Source organism: Brassica napus, chromosome C3, assembly GCF_020379485.1.
Source record: "Brassica napus cultivar Da-Ae chromosome C3, Da-Ae, whole genome shotgun sequence".
NCBI classification, from domain to species: domain Eukaryota; kingdom Viridiplantae; phylum Streptophyta; class Magnoliopsida; order Brassicales; family Brassicaceae; genus Brassica; species Brassica napus.
The window spans coordinates 30,358,559-30,379,337 of record NC_063446.1 but is presented as its reverse complement, the minus strand read 5'-3'; the positions used below and the strand labels follow the sequence as shown (position 1 = coordinate 30,379,337).

The 20,779-nt window shown below is 33.2% G+C and overlaps 3 protein-coding genes across 4 annotated transcripts; 2 read left to right on the top strand and 1 right to left on the bottom strand.

Annotated features, from left to right (window-relative positions):
• Window positions 1–1,074: 1,074 nt before the first annotated feature.
• On the bottom strand, window positions 1,075–5,030 carry LOC111204556 (cytochrome P450 705A22-like). 2 transcript variants are annotated; one of them, XM_048753202.1, is made up of 3 exons: window positions 4,937–5,030; window positions 2,074–2,901; window positions 1,075–1,995 (listed from the first exon to the last, which is right to left on the bottom strand). In XM_048753202.1, exons 1-3 carry the CDS (start codon window positions 4,985–4,987, stop codon window positions 1,330–1,332), a joined length of 1,545 nt encoding a protein of 514 aa, XP_048609159.1. In that variant the 5' UTR covers window positions 4,988–5,030; the 3' UTR covers window positions 1,075–1,329. The 2 variants fall into 2 exon arrangements, with proteins under 2 accessions (XP_048609159.1, XP_022555319.1); XM_022699598.2 differs by lacking the exon at window positions 4,937–5,030 and having other exon boundaries at window positions 2,074–3,266.
• Window positions 5,031–10,719: 5,689 nt separating this feature from the next.
• LOC111204554 (T-complex protein 1 subunit alpha-like) lies at window positions 10,720–14,722 on the top strand. Its single transcript, XM_022699596.2, has 17 exons — window positions 10,720–10,960; window positions 11,125–11,189; window positions 11,304–11,393; window positions 11,463–11,549; window positions 11,636–11,695; window positions 11,771–11,821; window positions 12,010–12,105; window positions 12,351–12,416; window positions 12,511–12,728; window positions 12,904–13,000; window positions 13,085–13,171; window positions 13,288–13,422; window positions 13,586–13,690; window positions 13,776–13,904; window positions 13,999–14,102; window positions 14,192–14,282; window positions 14,379–14,722. The coding sequence occupies exons 1-17, from the start codon at window positions 10,888–10,890 to the stop codon at window positions 14,460–14,462; spliced, it is 1,638 nt and encodes a 545-aa protein (XP_022555317.1). The 5' UTR covers window positions 10,720–10,887; the 3' UTR covers window positions 14,463–14,722.
• A 135-nt stretch (window positions 14,723–14,857) lies between these two features.
• Window positions 14,858–19,342, top strand: LOC111204555 (probable protein arginine N-methyltransferase 6). Its single transcript, XM_022699597.2, has 13 exons — window positions 14,858–15,264; window positions 15,579–15,644; window positions 15,867–15,935; window positions 16,073–16,108; window positions 16,776–16,841; window positions 17,093–17,161; window positions 17,268–17,345; window positions 17,444–17,522; window positions 17,934–18,028; window positions 18,190–18,274; window positions 18,384–18,592; window positions 18,789–18,907; window positions 18,987–19,342. The coding sequence occupies exons 1-13, from the start codon at window positions 14,983–14,985 to the stop codon at window positions 19,027–19,029; spliced, it is 1,296 nt and encodes a 431-aa protein (XP_022555318.1). The 5' UTR covers window positions 14,858–14,982; the 3' UTR covers window positions 19,030–19,342.
• Window positions 19,343–20,779: the final 1,437 nt, after the last annotated feature.

Sequence of the window (20,779 nt, the reverse complement as noted above, 5' to 3'; positions counted from 1 at the left end):
TAATGAAAATACTAGAGGGTATTGAGCTGAAAGTACAGCAAGTTCTCGAGAACAATATTGATAATCATCAAAGTATATGATATGAATATCCTAGGAACCTCTGGATACAATTTCCCAAACAGTTGAATCTCTCAAGAAAGAGTTTGAGATGAAAGATCTTAAAAAAAAACAAAGTTTTGTTTGGGATTACAGCTTCAGAACATTAACAATGAAGTCCTTGTGCATCAAATAGTATATACAGAAAATGGTACTCAAGAGATTTAATATGGACCATTCTCACCCATTATCTAGTACATGGGCGTGAGATCACTTGTTTTGGACACTGATCCATTCAGTCCAAAGGTGGACGATAAAGAAGTCCATTTAGTCCTGAGGTGGACGATGCAGAAGTCTTGTTTTAGACACTGGTCTTATTGGTCCATAAGAAGGACGATGAAGAAGCCGTTGATTTTGATTTATTTTATACTAACCAGCCCAAAGAGGGGTTATTTGGTTTTGTTGATTTGTTTTCAGACATGTTATGTTTTACACATGGTGGTACACGCATATCACAGCAACATCATCCAAGATTTTGTGTGTGTGTATTTGAGGTCGATGACTCAATATGTTCGATCAGATTGTGGCATGACCGATGGTAAAGAAGAACCAACTATCTTTTTCGAGGACGAAGCATATTTTGCCCAAGATCTTCATCACCAACGGATTGCAGAAAATTGGAGAGGTCCAAGGGACCTTCAATAATGTCCAAATCAGGGGGAGTAATGTGTGTTGTACTCTTTTTCCTTCACCATGGTTTTGTCTCAATTGGGTTTTCCTGGTAAGGTTTTAATGAGACAACATTAAAGCACATTACAAGCTCTAAATAGTTATGACATTCAATGGGAAGTATTATGAACCAGATTGTGGATGACTCATAGCCAAGAGATTATGATTTGTAATCTTTCCATTTATTTATAACAGTGTAATCTCCTATAACTCTATGTTACGAATAAAGATTGACTTTTTCTTTATTTTTTTAATAGTTTTTTTTTCCTGATACGATTCTCTTGCCTCGAATGATTATTTTCGGAAAAGAACAAACAACACTCTTAGTCTTATTCATTACTGTAGTATTCAAACTTTGAACAATACAATGAACCAAACTAAAATAAACCACAGAAAACCGGGAAACATGACAAGACTAAAACCGGAAACAATACGGTTTCACACAATAAACCAAACTCAACCAAAGATAACCAACTCACCTGGACGACTTGGACGACACACACACACCCAAACATAATAACAAAAACAAAGCTTCCTTATCACTTGAACAATCTTGCAGACCACTCAATCAAAGACGCACGAGCATTTCGAAGTTAAAGGGCGTGCGGTTCGAGCAACAGGAATGAACTTAGGAGGATGAGCCATGGTCAAGCTCAGTCCTAAAACAGTTTCTTCCATGCTAACTTTATCACCTCCTTCGATTCTCCAGTCAAATCCCTGCACCATCATTCCAACAGCTGTTCCTAGAAAGACATAAGCTAGGTTTGATCCAGGACAGCCTCTCCTTCCGCCGCCGAAAGGAATATACTTGAGTGCTTGCTCTCTTCTCTCTTCCTCTTCCTCTTCAGCCGTTCTTGAAGAATCTTGAAGAAACCTCTCTGGCTTAAACTCATCAGGATCTTCCCACAAATCAGGATCTCTCATTATAGCATAAACATTGATAGCAAATGATGTCTCCTCCGGTATGTAGTACTCTCCCATCCTAAACCCTTTTTGAGAGATCCTTCCAAAGACAGTTCCTGGCGGGTGCAGTCTTAGTACTTCCTTGACAACGGCTTGTAGGTAAGGAAGATTTGGTAGGTCAGTTTCATGAATTAATCTTGTGCCTTGACCTACAAGGCAATCGATTTCTTCTCTCAGTCTCTTGAGAACGTTAGGGTTTTTAATAATCTCCGCCATTGCCCACTGTGCTGCTTGCGCTGAAGAGTCTGTGCCTGCAAATAAAAGATCCTGAAACTTGCAAAAACGTTACTTAGCAACCACGGTTCAATGAAACCACTTGATCAATGTGATGTAAGGAACGTGTACCGCGAGCAATGTCTTGATATGTTTCCTAGTGACCTTGTACCCTGCCGTATCGTCTCCATAAGCAGCCAACAACGCTTCCATCAAGTCTGTTTCTTGATGTCCGTCCTGTTTAGTTTCGTGTTCCACAAGAATCCTTTCGAACAGCTCATCAAACTTGTTGGAAACAACCATCATTTCCTTTTTAATCAGTAACATTACAAGATGCTTAAACCGTGGGCGCAACAAGGACCCCAATACTATCTTCTTTCCCAAGGCAAGAGATTCGCTAGCCACGCTTCTGGCTCTCTCCGCCTCACCGTTCTCCTCGGAACAACTCTTCCCCATGATCATCCTGCATATGCTATTATTTGTGAGATTTACCACTTCTTTAATGATCTCAACACTCTCTTCCTTCCTCGCTTTATCAAGCAGCCTTGCATAAACCCTGTCCAGCTCATCTGCACGAACGTCTCTTGACCGCTCTAGTGCCTGTGGTCCGAGCAGCTTTGTGACGAGAACCTTCTTCATGAACTTCCAGTGATCTCCATAGGGAGAGGAGATAAAGCTTGTAGATCCTGCGAAAAGAGAGTCGTCTATGGGAGGGGGGCCACGAGAGGAGATGTTGGCGTCGTGCGCCCTGAATATCTCATAAGCCACGGAGGCGGAGGAGACGATGACCATGGGAATGTTGAAGATGCGGAGATGGAAGAGAGGTCCGTACTTGGATGAGAGTTTCTGAAGAGCCTTGTGGGTTGGAGTAGAGAGGAGGAGGTGAAGATGGCCAATGATTGGGAGAGAAGGAGGGCTGGGAGGCAGATCATCGAAGCCACTTCTTGAGCTGCTCGGTTTCTTGACAAAGAGATAGTAACAGAGGAATGAGAGGAAGCATAGGATGATGAACATGAAGCAGTTTTGAAAGCCAAACATGATCATTGTTGCAATTCTTTCTCAAAGTAATGGCTGATTATTTATAGCAAGAATGCAAAGGCCCATATCACATGCGTGTGTCTATGATAATGTGACATAGTTTCTCGTAGCAGGTGAATCGAACTTGAAACATGTCAGCGTCCCAAGCCTTTCCCCTTGCCACTCGACCACAAGATCCCGAGCATAATGTATTTACTTGAAAGTATAAGACAAGTATAAGTACAAAAAATGGTTATCCAACTTGATATTACCTATTACTAATTCAGAGAATACATTTTAATTGTTATAAAAATCAAATACATAGACAGATTCATGTATTTTGCTCATTATTATAATAAACACAAATATTTCTTTTAGAGTAATTTTGTGTTTTCGAGTACAATAACCTAAAAAAATAGTATTAGCCTATTAGGCAATAACTTGTGCTCTGCACTTAGAGAGATATTTTATATAATATTTATTAAATAAATAATCTCTAAAAATATTTATTTTTTTATCAATTCAAGTATGATACACATTTCTAAAATTTAATATAGATATATTTTTAATTTGAGTTTCTATTAAATGAACTTTCTACTCATATGGTTTTATGATCATTTGTATTTGTTATAACAAAAAAATTTAAACTACTGATCACAAAATTTTCAAAGCGGAACTTTTAACAACTTTAGTACTTTATAGTCGTTTTAAAATTTTTTAAATATACCATGTACGAAAAATCTATATTTTTTATTATATGATTAATGTGATTATTTAACATAATTAATAATACACAATTAACCAAAATGATAGAAGATACACAAAATTTTAGCAAATCATTATTATTCAAGATCGTTAATTTTTAATATATTTTAATCATATTAGGCAATTCTTTAGTTTTTATTTAAGGAAAAAAATAATATTTTCTTAAATTACTAATTAATTATATGATCAATTTAATGAAAAGTATAATATATGTTTAAATTGAATAACCTATTTTTTTTAAAAAAAATTAAGAACATTTTAGTGATGACACATGATATAGCTCACAAGTTACAATGTTTCTTAATTAATATATAAAGAATTATTTAATTGATATTCTTAAATATTCGGAAAAACTTGCAAGTAACTTGCAAGTAACAGGTAATAGAGCGAGATAAGTGATTTACAAGTAATTCATTTTTAGCAAGTACTGGAAATAACAAGTACTCGTTTTTAATAAGCCAAATACAAATTCAAATTTCTATTATTCGTACAAGAGAAGTTAGGTATCCTTATCTAGTGTTATATATTTTAAATGAGTCGTAAAATAACTAATTATATTCAAAAGATCTGGACCGAATCGGGTAATATGGTTATCTTTGGTACAAATATCTGAACCCGTTTCAGATACATTTGTTATTTAGATATTTTCAGGTTCTTATAATCAGGACCAAACTCATCCAGACCCAGAATGATCCAACTCAAAACCCACACATAAATTTATAATATTCAAACAGAGTTTAATTTCAAAAAAAAAAACAATATTCGAAAAGAACAATTCGTACCTAAATGGATAGCCAATGTTTATTCTTAACTGATTTTATAAACTAATAAAAAATAAAATGACATTTTCTATATGTTGGGCTAAATTTTAACTATGGGTTCAAATGGTATGGTGTATTATTTTGATGTTTTTCTGCTCGACTCTTGGACAAACATGGTTAGAGCTCTCTTACTGTTTCCTTAATCCTTATCCAATATATGCTTTATTTCTACCCTAGTAGACAAAGAAACTGATAGTGCTTCGAAAAATACTGAAAGAGCTTATCCAGAGGTGGTCATTGATAAGATCATAACAAGAGTCATGACATCGTGTGTTCTCCACTTGTTTACCATGTTCCATATTGTTTAGTTGGCAGTTATTTACTTGACATCTTTTATGTATTTAAGTGATCAAGTGTTTCATTCAATGGAATATGAAGAGAAAATTGTTTACTTGTTGTTTAAGACTTTGAGATCCATCTGTAGTCGCCGATCTCACTCCCATCAGATGAGAATCGCCATCCTTACTAAGGTCCTGGCATCAGGAAGACCCATACCCCTATTCGTGTCTTCATCCATGGTCTGGTTCTGCCGCGTGATTTTGTCATGTTATGTTTTCCTTTAAGCTCCATGCTTTGTTTTTCTCTGTCTTTTTTTTTTGTCAAATTTTTTCTAAGGAATTTCATGTTTACTATTTTTTGGTATTATTATTCATCTTCACTACCACTAAAGAAATATTTTCAAAAATATTTTCTTCGTTAAATAGCAAAAGACTCTTATACCACTATTATATATATATATAATAAATAATTATTTAAATAAAAAATATTTTTTTTTATGTTTTCGAATTATACTTTTTCAAATTCGAACTTTTCTATAATTTGTTTTTGAATTTTTTTAAAAACATTTTTTTTTGAAAATTGAAAATTATGTTTGAAACTATTTTTAAATTTTTTTTTTTTAAATATTTTATATATTTGTTAGAATCCTAAATTTCATATTTTAAAAACCATACTCCATCACTCAACTCTAAATTCTAAATCTAGATTAGTTAATTGTAGGAGTATAAATATATTTTGCACTTCATTAAAAGTAAATGTAAAAATGGTTATGTAACGTAAAAATTAGTAGTATGAATATTGTATTTGTGGCAATTTTCCAAATTTTTTTATCTCTTTCTCTTAAAAGATACTTCGTTGGGAGAAAAACAAAAGACCAAAAAAAAAATATCTACGATCTTTTTCATTATCGGTCTCCATGACATATCAAGTGGTCCTGCATTTTTCTTTGATTTATCATTATCAAAAAAAAAATACAAATTGCTTCAAATTCTAAAACGAATAAAACTGCCTAATTTATTATTTGTCTTTTCAGTTACATTAATGAAATATGCCTAAATGAATAAAACTGCCTAATTTATTAATTGTCTTTTCAGTTACATTAAACGAATAAAACTGCCTACTTTATTACTTGTCTTTTCAGTTACATTAATGAAATATGCTTAAATGAATTTAAATTTCATATTTTATTATTTATCTTTTTCAGTTACCTTAATAAAATATCCTTAAATAAATTTGGACATAATGTCATTTAATCAACCAAAAAAACTCATCAGTTATCCTTACGTGCATAATTTTAATAATAGAGATTTTTAAAAACGTGCATCATTAAAATGTTACCTAAAACATGCAGCACTAATATATAACATGCATCAATAAAACTAGAATTTGACTCGCACAATTGTACGGATACTATTTTCAGTTGATTAAATTTAAAAATAATTATTTATTCAAAAAATATTTAAGAATGACTATGTTTTTAAAAATTATATGGTATTATTTTCTCATAACTCATTTTCATTTGATAAATTGTTAGAAAGAAAATTTTAGCATAATATAACTCACTTGTCATTTGCTAAATTTATGGTTTTTATTTATATTTTTTATTATTTAATTATAATATTTTCATTTTATATTTGAAAGATAAATGAATTTTATTTCAAACAATATTTTTTAAAAAAAAAATCAATTTAAATTGTTATTATCATTGAATATAATTATTTTTGACATAATTTGAGTTTTCGTTTACATCAAAACTTATCATATTTTGTTATAATTTTTTAAAAAATATTGAGTTGCATTTCAAATAAAAAGGTAAAGATATTAAAAACATTATAATTAAAATAAGTAAAATTTAATATAATTTTAAGGAAATGGTTAGAATAAAAAAAATTACACATAAAAAAATCATGATTTTTGTTAACTGGGCGGATCATTATTTATATGATATCGCACACGAAAGAAAAATTTCTGTTTTTACAATTATCTAATTAACTCTATATACTATTTTTTATATTTTTTTATATGATATCACACATTCGTAAAAAAAATAGATAGTTTAAGATGAAAAAAAAATATTTACTTAATGAATATAATACGGACGAATATTACAAATACATCATTTAATAAAATAAATAATTAACAACTGAAAATTCATAGCCGCGCTGGCGCGCGGATCATGGTCTAGTTAAATTTATTAATTAATCAAATTATTTTAAAATAATAATTAAAAACATCTCTTTTCCAAAAATAATACTAAAAATTAGACATACCATCACTTTTTTCCAAAAAAAAACTTTATAGTTGTTATCATTTGTTTGGCGGTGTAAATTCACAAAATAATTAAAAAACACATATAAACAGAATTAATTTAAATTTATAAAAGGTAAATAATTATTTTTCATCATTTCAGAATTTAAAATCTATATTAAATACAGCTTCAAGCTATTGAAAGACAAAAAATAGTTTGAACCTCAAAAAAAAATATGATAACTGTTTTATTAAGAAACAAATACTATAGTTGATGGGTTTCTTTTTCCTGATAAGATTCTCTCATCTCAAATAATTGATTTCAGCAAAGAAAAAACAACACATGTATTTAATGTTCTAAATATAAATTTACGCGCCTGGTAAATCGACCATAGCCGACACGATTTTCTTAAATCTGTTCTATGCTACTCAAATCGATTTAAATTGTTTTAAATTAGTTATAACTAGTTTAAATCGATCTAAACTAGTCTAAATTGATTATGAAAAAATTATATAGACGATTCAACAACCGATAATACTATGTACCTTATGAGTATATGTTTAACTGCATTCATCCTACGAAAATTCATGTTTAACCGGATTTACTTACACCGTGTTGAAGATCTTTTGTAAAATTTTCTTCTATAGTCTCATAATTATTTAATAAATCATTTTTTAGGAATTGAAATCCAAATCTCGTAATATAAAATCATTAATGAATTCTCGGTCAAACCCACAAGGGCTGTGTTTAAGACCTGAATTCTCTTTATTCTCTCTTACACTCGCCACCTCAATCTACCTCTATGCTCTTATAATATTTTTTATACTCTCACACGATTTCTCTTAATTTCTCATACTAAATCGTCCATAATCTCTCACGCAAACATACTCTCTCTCGCCCATTCTCACTCTATTCATCACTATTACATCAATGTTGTTAAGAACATAGTTCGCCATTATATAGGTCTACTGATGCTATCCCGAAAAGTAGAGATCCTTCTGGGCGTTCATGATTTAATTAAATTTTTGCTGGATAAAGAAAAACCTTATAGGTTCGAAGGCACATTATACTTTTCCCTTGGTGCTAACGGCAAAATCTTTACAGAAATTACACAGTTACAGTCTCGATCCTTGCAATCGAAACAAATATCTTCCCTACAAACACAGCTCAAAACTCTGTTCAATCAGTGCAACTCAGGTCTTGATTGGTAGAGCGTTAGCATTACCAGTATCAGTATGCTGTAGAAGCAGTATACTGCATTAGCTGTATGCTTTTGCTAAACTGTTTAAAAAGATGATTGGTAGAGCAGTACGAGTATGTTATTTAAAATTATTATAAAAATTAGTATATAATATATAATATATTTATTTTTTAATTAATATATTTCTAATATATATATATATATAAATATAATAACAAATAAAATGAAAAAAAATATATAATTAATTTATTTTATTTAATAATTATTTTTATATTGAAAAATATTATTTTAAAATAAATTTTATAATTAAAATATCTATTTAAAAAAATAATATTTCAAATTTAAAATTATTTAAATTATATAAAATAAAATTATATGAATAAAATTTTATATTTTAAATGTGAAAACTACTTTAAAAAAAAAATTATTATAAATTAATTTTAGAAATCAAAATTCTATTTTCAGGATATAAAAATAATTTTATGATATTATTAAATAAAATAAATTAATTAATTAATTATATATTTTCCTTAATTTTATAAATTATAAATGCAAATGCTCTGCTAAAAGCTTTATATGAGAGCATTGACCAGAGAGCATTTTGAGAGCATTAGCATTTAGTAAATGCTTCTCTAAATGCTTTTCTAACGGTGCAATTCTTTTAAATAGATCATTTTCAAGTTTTGGTCACAAAAATAGACCACAAGGAGGAAAATAACCAAAATGTTTCATTTAATAGGTAAAAAGACACTAATACCCTAGATATATAAATTTTTTTTTAAAATTAAATAAAATTGAAAAAATAATTTTTTTTTTTATATAGTTTTAGATTATATGTTTTCAAATTCGAACTTTTTTATAATTTTTTTTTGAAATTTGTTTTTCCTAAATGCTTTTTTTTCAATTTTTTTTTTATAATTCGAAAATACTTTTTGAAACTATTTTTAAATTTTAATTTTCAAATTTTTAATATTTATTTTTTATTTTATAAAATTTTAAACCTCAATCCCAAATCCCCACCCGTTAACTCTAAACCCTAAGGTTTGGATTAGTTAACTTTAGGAGTATAATTATATATTTACCTCTTTAATGAAATATTTTGGTCATTTTGATTTTTAAAGTCTATATTTGTGACATAAACTTTTTTAAGTACTATCCTAGGGTATTTCCCTATCTAACAATTGTTGTTGATTGGATAATGTAGGGTATAATGCTAACAAGGTTAAGATCCGCGCTTTGCGCGGGACGAACATTGTATATACTATTTTTATGTATTATATGTTCGTTTACATATTTATAAAATAATAAATATATATTAAATAATTAAAAAGTCAGTAATTATTACATATATAATTAAATTGATGTGAACACATAAATAAATTTCATTAATCCAAACAATCATTTTTTCTATTTTATATGGTATATAATTAAATTTAAATGACGTTAACATATAGTGTGTATTTTTAGTATTGATATATATTAAATGATGTTTTTTACTCATATGATTTTTTTAATCATTTGTATATTTTTATAACAAATACTTTAAATCACTGATAACAAAATTTTCATTGTGTGATTAATAGTTTTAGTAATTCATAAATTTTTATAAAGTTCAAGGCTAAGTTTAAACTTTAAATATTAAGTTGTCAATATTTGTTCAATAGCTTTTACCAAAAAAATGTTTTCAAAGAAAATTTCGAAATTAAAATATTTATATTTTATATGGTATATGGTATATAATTTAATTTAATATATATATAAACCTTATACACTTAATATTTATTAAATGAAATTTCTTACTTATATGATTTTGTAATCATTTGTATTTTATCGTAACAAAAAAATTAAACCATGAATCACAAAAATTTGAAGGTGAAACTTTTAATAGTTTTAATAATTTATATTCTTTTTGAAAACAATCAAAATATAACATATACAGAAAAATCTAATTTTTTATTATATGGTTAATATAGTTGTTTAATTTATTTTATTAATTTAAAATTAAACAAATATGATAGAGAATAGACTAATTTTTATCAAATATTTATTATTCAAAATTATTAATTTAATATATATGTTTTAGCTACATTAGGCAATTCTGTAATTTTTATTTAAGGAAGAATGAAAACATTAATAATGAATTTATGGTTAGTTTAATAAAAAATTTATTATATATTAAAATGGACCAATCCAATTTTCTAAAGATTCTAAGACTCATTGTGGTGATGACACATGACTACGTAAGACTCATTGTGGTGATGACACATGACTATCTCAAATGTTGTAATGTTTGTATTTTAATATATAGGGATGCTAATGCTCTGCCCCCTCAACACAAGAATATATGAACTTTTATCTTAAACATTAAAGCCCATCCGCTGGTGTTTTGACCTATTCTAATGGGCCTCAGAACATATCGACATTCAGCCCAACTATTAAAACGACACCGCTTCGTACATACCCTGGCCACACATCCGAGAAGAAACCTTGAAACTTTAATAAAAACCCGCCGGACTCTCTCACTGTCCATCTCTCACTGCACTTCTCTCGGCGAGCTCAGATCTCCGATCTAAGGCTACTTTGACTCCTCCCTCGTGTTCATCGATTCGCCGTAAATGTCGATCTCCGCTCAAAATCCGGATATCTCCGGCGATAGGCAATCCGGCCAAGATGTTCGTACTCAGAACGGTACTCTCTTCGTCACTCCCTTCGCTTTGCTTGATTTCGTCTCCCATTTTCTGCATATACCGATCTAGTCTCTCGGAAACTCTTGCGTTTGATCTATAGGGTGAAGTTTTGCTGGTATGTATGTAACTAACTCTTTCGTATTTGATTACTCTTGATGTATACAGTGGTGGCTTGTCAAGCTATTTCGAATATCGTCAAGACCTCGCTCGGTCCCGTCGGACTCGACAAGGTATCTTACTCCGATCCCAGCGTTTCTGATTTGCGTCAGAGTTATATATATATACATTGTGTATCTCGCTAGCGGCGTTACTTAGCTTCTTGATTTTGTTGTTTTTTTTCTCAGATGTTGGTGGATGATATTGGTGATGTGACCATTACAAACGACGGTGCTACTATTCTCAGGATGTTGGAGGTCGAGCACCCTGCTGCTAAGGTGAATTTGATTAACATACTTATCATTCATGTGCGTTATACGAATTTATTAGTTACCCTCTTTTGACAGGTTCTCGTCGAGTTAGCTGAGCTCCAGGATAGAGAAGTTGGTGATGGGACTACCTCTGTTGTTATTGTAGCTGCTGAGTTGCTCAAGGTTCGTCTTTGGTTTATGTTTTTTTTCTTGAGTTGTGAAGATTTTGTTACGTGGTAACCGCTTGGTGATTAATGGTGTATTTGCAGAGGGCAAATGATTTGGTCAGGAACAAAATACATCCAACATCAATTATCAGTGGATACAGGGTAGGCTTGCGACTTTGATTTTCTTATGTAGTGAGTGATTTGCAGTGTGTTCATAATCTGTGTTACTGTTGACAGCTAGCGATGAGAGAAGCTTGCAAATACATAGATGAGAAGTTGGTGACTAAGGTTAGCTCTGCTGTGATGTTTTATGTTTCAGCGTCTGATCTTCTTTCTGACTGGTTATACAGTATGTGAGGAAATGTGAATTTATGTGGTGAATTTTTATACATTTTTTCCTGTAAGCATAATTGTGTAAGTTCTCTCTATTGGCCGTCTCTGCCGCTTCTGTTAATTGCTTCTGTTGCGTTATATAGGTCGAAAAGCTTGGGAGAGTTCCATTGATTAACTGTGCTAAAACCAGCATGTCCTCCAAACTGATATCTGGTGACAGCGACTTCTTTGCCAACTTGGTATGCTTTCAGTTCTCGTTCATTTTCAAACACGTGGAACGGCATGCTTTTTTCTTAAAACATTAGTGTTGTAAGTTGTGTTATTAATTCCTATGTTTACTCTCGGTTTAGTCTGGGAGACTCTTTCCTACATAAGTCTGTTTATTGAGTTTACTTCTAATGTCTGGGATCCGTTGATAATTTCTTGCAATACTACCCTGATCATTGCATTTTTCTGAACTGTGATTATCACATTTTTCTTTAAGGTTGTGGATGCCGTTCTGTCAGTGAAGATGACAAATCAGCGAGGGGAGATTAAGTACCCTATCAAGGTCTGTTTATGCTCTTCTGTCAAAGTTTTAAATATAGTATCTCAAGTCAGAATGATATCTTTGTGTCTAAACACTTCTGCTTACTACGTTGTAGGGGATCAATATTCTGAAAGCTCATGGACAAAGTGCGAGAGACAGCTATTTGTTGAAGGGATATGCACTCAATACTGGACGCGCTGCCCAAGGGATGCCACTACGAGTGTCTCCAGCCAAGATTGCTTGCCTCGACTTCAATCTTCAGAAGACAAAAATGCAGCTCGGTGTCCAAGTTGTAGTTAACGATCCACGAGAACTTGAAAAAATCCGGCAAAGGTATTTTTTACTGTTTTCCTTCAAGTGCAATTGGTTTGCTCTCTTGATCCTAACGAGCTGTGCGGGATAGAGGAAGATTGAGATATCTGGATCTTTTGATTGCACGCTTGTACTGCATATTGTCTTCCATCTTCCATACAGAGGATTTTTTTAAAAACGTTGTTTTGTTTCACAGAGAAGCTGATATGACGAAGGAGCGAATAGAGAAACTTCTTAAAGCTGGGGCCAATGTAATTCTGACCACGAAGGGAATTGACGACATGGCACTTAAAGTAAGATCGAAGACCAATAAGTCTCTCTCTACTCAGCGTTTTTCAAGTTAATGAAATTATTGATCTCGTTTGCGTTTATTTCAGTACTTTGTAGAGGCAGGAGCTATTGCAGTTAGGCGTGTTCGCAAAGACGACATGCGCCATGTTGCTAAGGCAACAGGAGCAACCTTGGTACTTCCTCAGCTTATACTTATTTTAATATTAAAAGTCTTAGAAACAAGTTACAAAAACCGGAATGTGATTGTGAAACTTAAAATTCTTGACTAAGATTTGTTCTTTGTTTTCAGGTCACCACTTTTGCTGACATGGAAGGCGAAGAAACATTTGATCCAGCACACCTTGGATCTGCAGACGAAGTTGTGGAGGAGAGAATAGCGGATGACGATGTTGTATTGATAAAGGGAACCAAAACGAGCAGTGCGGTATGCAGTTTAATCTCTACTTGAGATCAAGCGTAATTGTTGACAATACTATATCACAAAATATATCATCATATATCTCATTTGAAGTTATTTCCAAAAGTTATTTGAAGCTTATCAAAGTTTAGACTAGCCCTGATGTCATAAGCTTTTTATTTTCTGGCAGGTATCCTTGATCTTGAGAGGTGCAAATGACTACATGCTTGATGAGATGGAGAGAGCACTGCACGATTCTTTGTGTATTGTCAAGAGGACCCTCGAGTCCAACGCGGTAACTATTTTTTTGCTTTCCTTTTATAGAGGCTCCTTGCATTTGGTAATAATTATCACCATTTCTGGTTTTACGCATCGAACAGGTGGTTGCGGGTGGAGGTGCAGTTGAGTCAGCATTGTCTGTGTATCTGGAGCACCTTGCTACAACCTTGGGCTCTCGCGAACAATTGGCGATTGCTGAATTTGCAGAGGCGTTATTGGTTATACCTAAGGTGCCACCTACAAATACAATCCTATTTCACCAATATATGAAAAGTGTCTTTTTGATGTGGTCTTATTAGCCAACAACTATTATCTTATTTACAGGTGCTTGCTGTAAACGCCGCCAAGGATGCAACAGAGTTGGTAGCTAAACTAAGAGCATACCACCACACCGCACAAACCAAGGCTGATAAGAAGCATTATTCAAGGTAATAAGGCAGTTTTACTGTTTGTCTTTTCCCCTTGAAAATGTTAATTTTTCTCATTGGCTTTATGTTGGGAAAAACGCAAAATGCAGCATGGGACTTGACCTTGTAAACGGAATCGTCCGTAACAATTTGGAAGCAGGAGTGATCGAACCAGCGATGAGCAAAGTGAAAATTATCCAGGTGAAGAAACATTTTGACCTGAGATAGATTTTTATAAAAATCGAGTGATGTCTTAAATTTTAAAGGAGATTTTATGTTTTTGTCATGCGTGAACAGTTTGCAACAGAGGCAGCCATAACGATTCTGAGAATCGATGACATGATCAAACTGGTGAAGGAAGATGGCCAAGGCGATGAGTAAACCAAACCAAAGCTCAAAAGCTTCTCTTTGTCTGTCTTTTCAGCACCCACCGGCTTTTCTTCTAACCTTTCTTTATGATTTTGTTTGATTTGAATTCGTTGTTCTGCATGGGGAAAATATCCCTTGCACGTTTTAGATACTACCGAAGTCAATTTTTCCTCTTTACTTTTCTTAACTTCGATAAATTGTAGTAATTTACTTGCAATGTCACATGAGTAGATGAAACAAAGAACTTAAAAAGACCGTCTGCAATTTTACCACAGCTCTTCTTATCTTTTTTTGTCACCAAGGTTTTCTCTCCAACCTAATAAAAAAAAATGTTTCTTTTTGTATGGTGGAAGATATTATTTTTATTCCTATATAGACCCTTTAAATATGCAAAGCTAATGAAAGGACCCAAAAGGGGGGGGTAAGATTTGAAGTAGAAAAGAGGAGGAGGAGGTCTTTTTTGTTTAACTAGAGTTTGACAAACACAGTCGTCGTCAGAGAAGGTCTTTCTCTCTCTGGGTTTAACCAAAATATGCAATCTCGCGGCGATTACAGCAACGGTTTCCACGAGCTTGAACCGGTAGAAGAGAAGCGAGTCCCCGGTTTCAGCTCTTTTGGCCGAGCTAAAAGACGCAGCAATCGCGGTGGAGCTCCTGACACTAGAGACGGTCTGGCCAATGGGGTTAGGGTTTCCGACCAGCTCGGAGAGCAGAAGCCGCTGGAGACTCAGAAGTCTCCTCCGCCTTGCACTGACTTCGACGTTGCCTATTTTCATTCCTATGCTCACGTAGGGATTCACGAAGAGATGATCAAGGTACTTTCTATCCTCTTCAGCTTGTAATTCAAAGTTAGAATTGAATTCTCTCTTGTTTTCTGGAGCATTGGTTTCTCTAGTCCATCTCCAGCTGATGTTTTTGAGAACCATTACTTGTTATATAGTTTCTTGTTCTTGAGCCAAATTTGATATTGCAGTTCGATTTCTCTGTGTTGCTCAAAAATAAAACTTTGCAGAACTTGAGTGAAAATTTTGTTCAGATATATCAAATTATGTTGTTTTGTTTGTCTCTTCATCTTCTTTTGGCATTCATTTTTCTTCTTCTTTGTTAAATGTTAAATTGGTCGATACAGGATCGGGCTCGGACAGAAACTTATAAAGAAGCTATAATGCAGCATCAGAGCTTAATCCAGGGCAAGGTAAATTCTCTCTCGTATGCTGTAATTTCTTAACGATTTATCTTTAATCTTCGCATATGATATTTAAGAACAAGATTTAAATTCGGACTGTTGTTTAGCTTTTTCTTAGCCTGTGTCAGGCTTCGGTTCCTTTTGTGTGGTGATCTTTGTAGCAAAGCTACTTTTGTTATGTGGTAGTTTAGTATTTGTAAAACATATTGCTGCATCGATTGCTTGTAACAGGTTGTGGTGGACGTTGGCTGTGGAACAGGCATCCTTTCAATCTTCTGTGCTCAAGCTGGTGCTATACGGGTATGAGTTATGCGTAGGCACAACTTTATTATTGAACATTGTGAAGAATGTAGCATTTATGGATATTAAGTTTGTTTCGTTATATGGGTAAACCAAGACTGTTAATGTGTTTCTGACAAACGTTTATTTTCTTACAGGTATATGCTGTAGATGCAAGTGATATTGCTGTCCAGGTATTATTTCAGATGTTTTCTTTATCCAGTAACTTGGGCATAAATTATTGCTCTGGATCATCTCGTCTTTAGCTTCTATATTCTTCGTTTTATGAAGTGATGAGTCCGCCCATTTTTAAATATAAAATTAAATTGGCTTGAAAAATTTCCCGTTGAATTAGTTTTTGTGATACTGTAATTTCATTAAAACTTGTTTCCATATGTTAAAACATGAATTTGGAATAGAAAAGTTCTTTGACACATTGTGTTGCATGTTCCCTTTAGTGAGAATATGTTTAGGGTGTGATGATAGTATGTCTTATTGTCTTGAATTTTTCACAGTTAGCTGGCCATAACCAGGCTTTATTGGGTTTTTAATCTATATCTAAATCTATTCTTCGCTTCATGGTTTGTACTATCACCCTTGACATCAATCAGCTCAAGAAAATAAAATTCTATATCTAAATCTATTCATCGCTTCATGGCTTGTATCACCCTTGATATCAATCAGCTCAGGAAAATAAAATTTCAGACTGTTTCTGAAACATTAGGGTCTGTGAAATTGATCTAAGTTCTACCCAACATAGAATTTTTTTACGAGTCTAGTGTTTTAGCTCTGCATATGATTTTCATTTTGTGAATCGTGCTAATGGCTTATATTCAATATTTTTTTCCTATATACCACCAGGCAAAGGAAGTTGTGAAAGCCAACGGTTTATCCGACAAGGTCATTGTTTTGCATGGGAGAGTGGAGGTAATATGTTTTCTGTGATAAATCCAGAGTTGGCCATGCATGTTACATTAGACATGCTCAAGGTTGATGTCTAAGTAAGCTGCAAAAAGAATCCTTATACCGAGAGATGCGAAAACAAATGAATGAAATGAATTTGGGGATCCTCTATACGTCTATACCGCTACTGAGATAGATTGGTTGGGTGAAACATCCAGCTTTGTATGCAAACCCTGATCATGTAGTAATTCTTCTTTGGCTGTAATGTTCTCTAGGATGTTGAAATCGACGAGGAGGTTGATGTTATAATTTCAGAGTGGATGGGTTACATGCTCTTGTATGAGGTTATTTCCTTATCTTGTGTATATAATTTTACTGAGGATAACGTACCTAATTATTAATTTTCCTTTATTCTCCCTGGTTTCTCATTCTCATATTATGTTGATGTAGAGTATGCTGGGAAGTGTTATTACAGCTAGAGATCGCTGGTTGAAGCCTGGAGGTTTGATTCTCCCATCACATGCAACAGTATGATTATGATCTCTTCAGATATTTTATCACAGCCATTACTGACTTTTGGGAACAAGGCAACATTTGATATGTTGTTATTAACTTTCTTTTGACAGTTGTACATGGCCCCTGTAACACACCCGGAGAGATACAGTCATAGCATTGATTTTTGGCGCAACGTTTATGGAATTGATAGTAAGTATTATATCAACTTTAACGTTGGGACAATGATTGCATTAAACTTGATTAGTATACTAGTTAAACTGAGTAATGATTTCACAATTTAATGTGGATGTGTTGCTTTTAATAAGCTTGCCGTATCCCACATCATGATAGACACAGAGTTTTGCATTTCCTAAACAGATCAGATTGATAAAATTAGGTTATCGTGATAGCACTTATGGCTTTGATAGTCATGATCCTTGGCTTAAGGAGTAAACATATGGCATTACTTGATTATAAGGGTCAATTGAAACGTATGCTTATCACTCACCTTTGCGTTGGGGAACTTGTACTCGAGAATTAGATAAACAGTAAAGTATTATAAAGTGAAAAAGAAGAACCTCACAGTAAGGTTTCACTAATGATGTTTGATGTTATTTGCAGTGTCTGCAATGATGCAGTTAGCTAAACAGTGTGCATTTGAAGAACCTAGCGTGGAGTCCATTTCAGGCGAGAACGTTCTAACATGGCCAGAAGTGGTATTTCCTTGTTCTCTGAGTGCTTGTTACCTGCTATCTCTTTGAGCTCTCAGCTATGTTAACTGTGCTATTGTGTGGATATCCATCCATTTTGTTACAAAGTAAATGATCAAAGACCAGACCACACGCTATATTTTACATAGAGCATATATATAATGCAGGTTAAACATATAGACTGTCAGACAGTAAAAATCCAAGAGCTAGATTCCGTTACTGCAAGATATAAATTCAAGTCAATGATGAGAGGTATTTCACTTTTCCTTTATCAAATATATATATGCGTTTTGTGCAACTTACAGAAACGTTAGAGTTCTTTCCTTTCTGTGCTGAGGCTTTTTTTCTTTTCTTCTTGTAGCTCCTATGCATGGTTTTGGATTTTGGTTTGACGTTGAGTTCAGCAAACCGCCCTCTTCGCCTGCCAAGACTACTAGTGCAACAAGTGTTGCTAGTGGTTCTTCATCAATGAGTCCTTCTAGAGAAGGTTATCAGAAGAAGCGGAGTAATCCGAGTGATGCACTCGTGTTGTCCACCTCTCCCGAGGCTCCTCCAACGCATTGGCAGCAAGTAAGACCATCTTTTTGCATATACTTCCACATTTTTGCCAGTTTTACTTTTCTGTAAATCATCTAAATTGGTTAAAATCAGGAGTTGGTCGTATATTGAGAAGATCAGTGATGCTATAAACTTGATGTCTGTCTCTTATTAAAAGAGTAGCTTACACTTTGTGACCCATTTGGTTTTGAACCACTTTTTTGGACAGACAATTGTATATTTCTATGACCCAATAGACGTAGAGCAAGACCAAGTCATTGAAGGTTCCGTTACACTGTCTCAAAGTAAAGAGAACCGGAGGTTCATGAACATCCACCTCGAATATTCGTGAGTATAACCAACCCACTCTTTTACACTTTTCAAATTCTGTGTGTTCCACCAATGCTTAATATTTGTGGTTTTGCAGCTCGGCCGGCCGTTCCTTTGTAAAAGAGTCGGTAATGCGTTAGGAAGGCGATTCTCTGACAATATCTTCTTCATTACCTTAGAAGCTCTGTATGATTTATAGTCTCTTCTGTTAAAGCAATCATTAGTCCAGAACCGACGAAGACATTAGCCAACATATTCAGTCTGCGAAACCACAAGTTCTTGTAAGACTATTTAGGCTTAAATGAGATGGAAGCAGTTATAGGACAACTTCTTACTTGTAACTCAGCATTCATAACTTGCTTCTCTCTTGAGTGCTTTTATTTATCATGCATAATTTTTTGGTACGTTGTATGACCTCATAGTCGAAATATTCAAATTTGTGTGTTTAAAATATTTTTATCCTCATCGATTATATAGATTTTAATATATATAAAAAAATATTTACTACAAATGTCGGAACAGTTTTTCCTCTTCTATTATAATTTGACATTTTTCTAATGAGACTTACCGTTGGATACCTTGAAAATTCAACAAACACAAGATAAATTTTTTCGCCCAATAACTTGGGAAAAAAAAACCAGATTTGATTAGAAATGGCAATCATGGATTTGGACTGCAGGCCTGGTCATAAAGGATTGTCGCAGGATGGTATTGGGACAAGGTTTTCTATGCCCGTAAATTTGCGGACCTCGCAGAACGGATTTTTGCGAGATGGACCGAAACGGGTCTTGCGGGATTACATGGACCCGCATTTTTTTCTTTGTTCATTTCTTATTTCATATGAGAAAAACGAGAAAGAGAGTGAGAAAAAAGCGATTCTTGTGACTTTTCTTCCAGAAAACATAAGGAGTTCTGGCGATGACAATTTGAGCTCTGGTGGTGTTTTGATTTGATTTTCTCTTTTTATTACACACAACTATAAATTGCTTTATTACACTGTGATATTTTTTGTTTAAGTTGATTGGTTTTGTTTTCAGTACTATGAAGTGGTGTTTTTCTTAAATTAAATTTGGTTACAATGTTATGGAGAAAAGTTAGTTGTATATCACGTCACTTGTATAATTTGGCAAAGTGATTCACGAATTTTTTTGCAATCCAAATAATTAAAAAGAGAGATGATTTGATGAAGACATAAGCCAAATTATTACAAAGACAACAACTCAATCAGATTCAAACTTAACAAAAGCTTATACTGATAACAAAAGAAGGCTTTTAACTAAGAACACAAGCACAAACAGAGCTTTGTGGCATTGATTTTGATAAGGCTTTAGTGAAGCTTAATGATCTCTCTTCAACTCTCTTACACAACCCTTATACTTGAACATTCATGAAAGAAGTTGTAGCAGGCGGTTTGATAAGGAGGCATCCCGCAGGACGGCCCGCGAAGGCCTATATATTCTGCGGTACGGGAACTGGGGATATGGGATATGAACTCGCCAAAAAGGAGAACTCGGACTAAGGGGATATGAACTCGCCAAAAAGGAGAACTGGTGGATTGAACAGTAATACAAGAGGTGCGGAAAGACTCTTGATACTACCAGACTTCAGTTGTTGCTTGATATGACGCACAAGTCCAACAAAAGAAGAGTTTCTATATGTTGCTTGATATGACGCACAAGTCCAACGAAATAGAGATTTGTTTACTCAGAGATAACCTCACCAAGAAACGAAAAGTTTTCTACAAACAACAAAAAGATAAACTCAAATAAAAGGGAAAAATGAATTCTTTATTTCGTGGCTCATAGACTATATTTATAGGATTACAAGTTGTAGAAATCCAAAGAAGAATGTGCTAAAAACAAGACATAGAAAATGACAACATTGACTAGA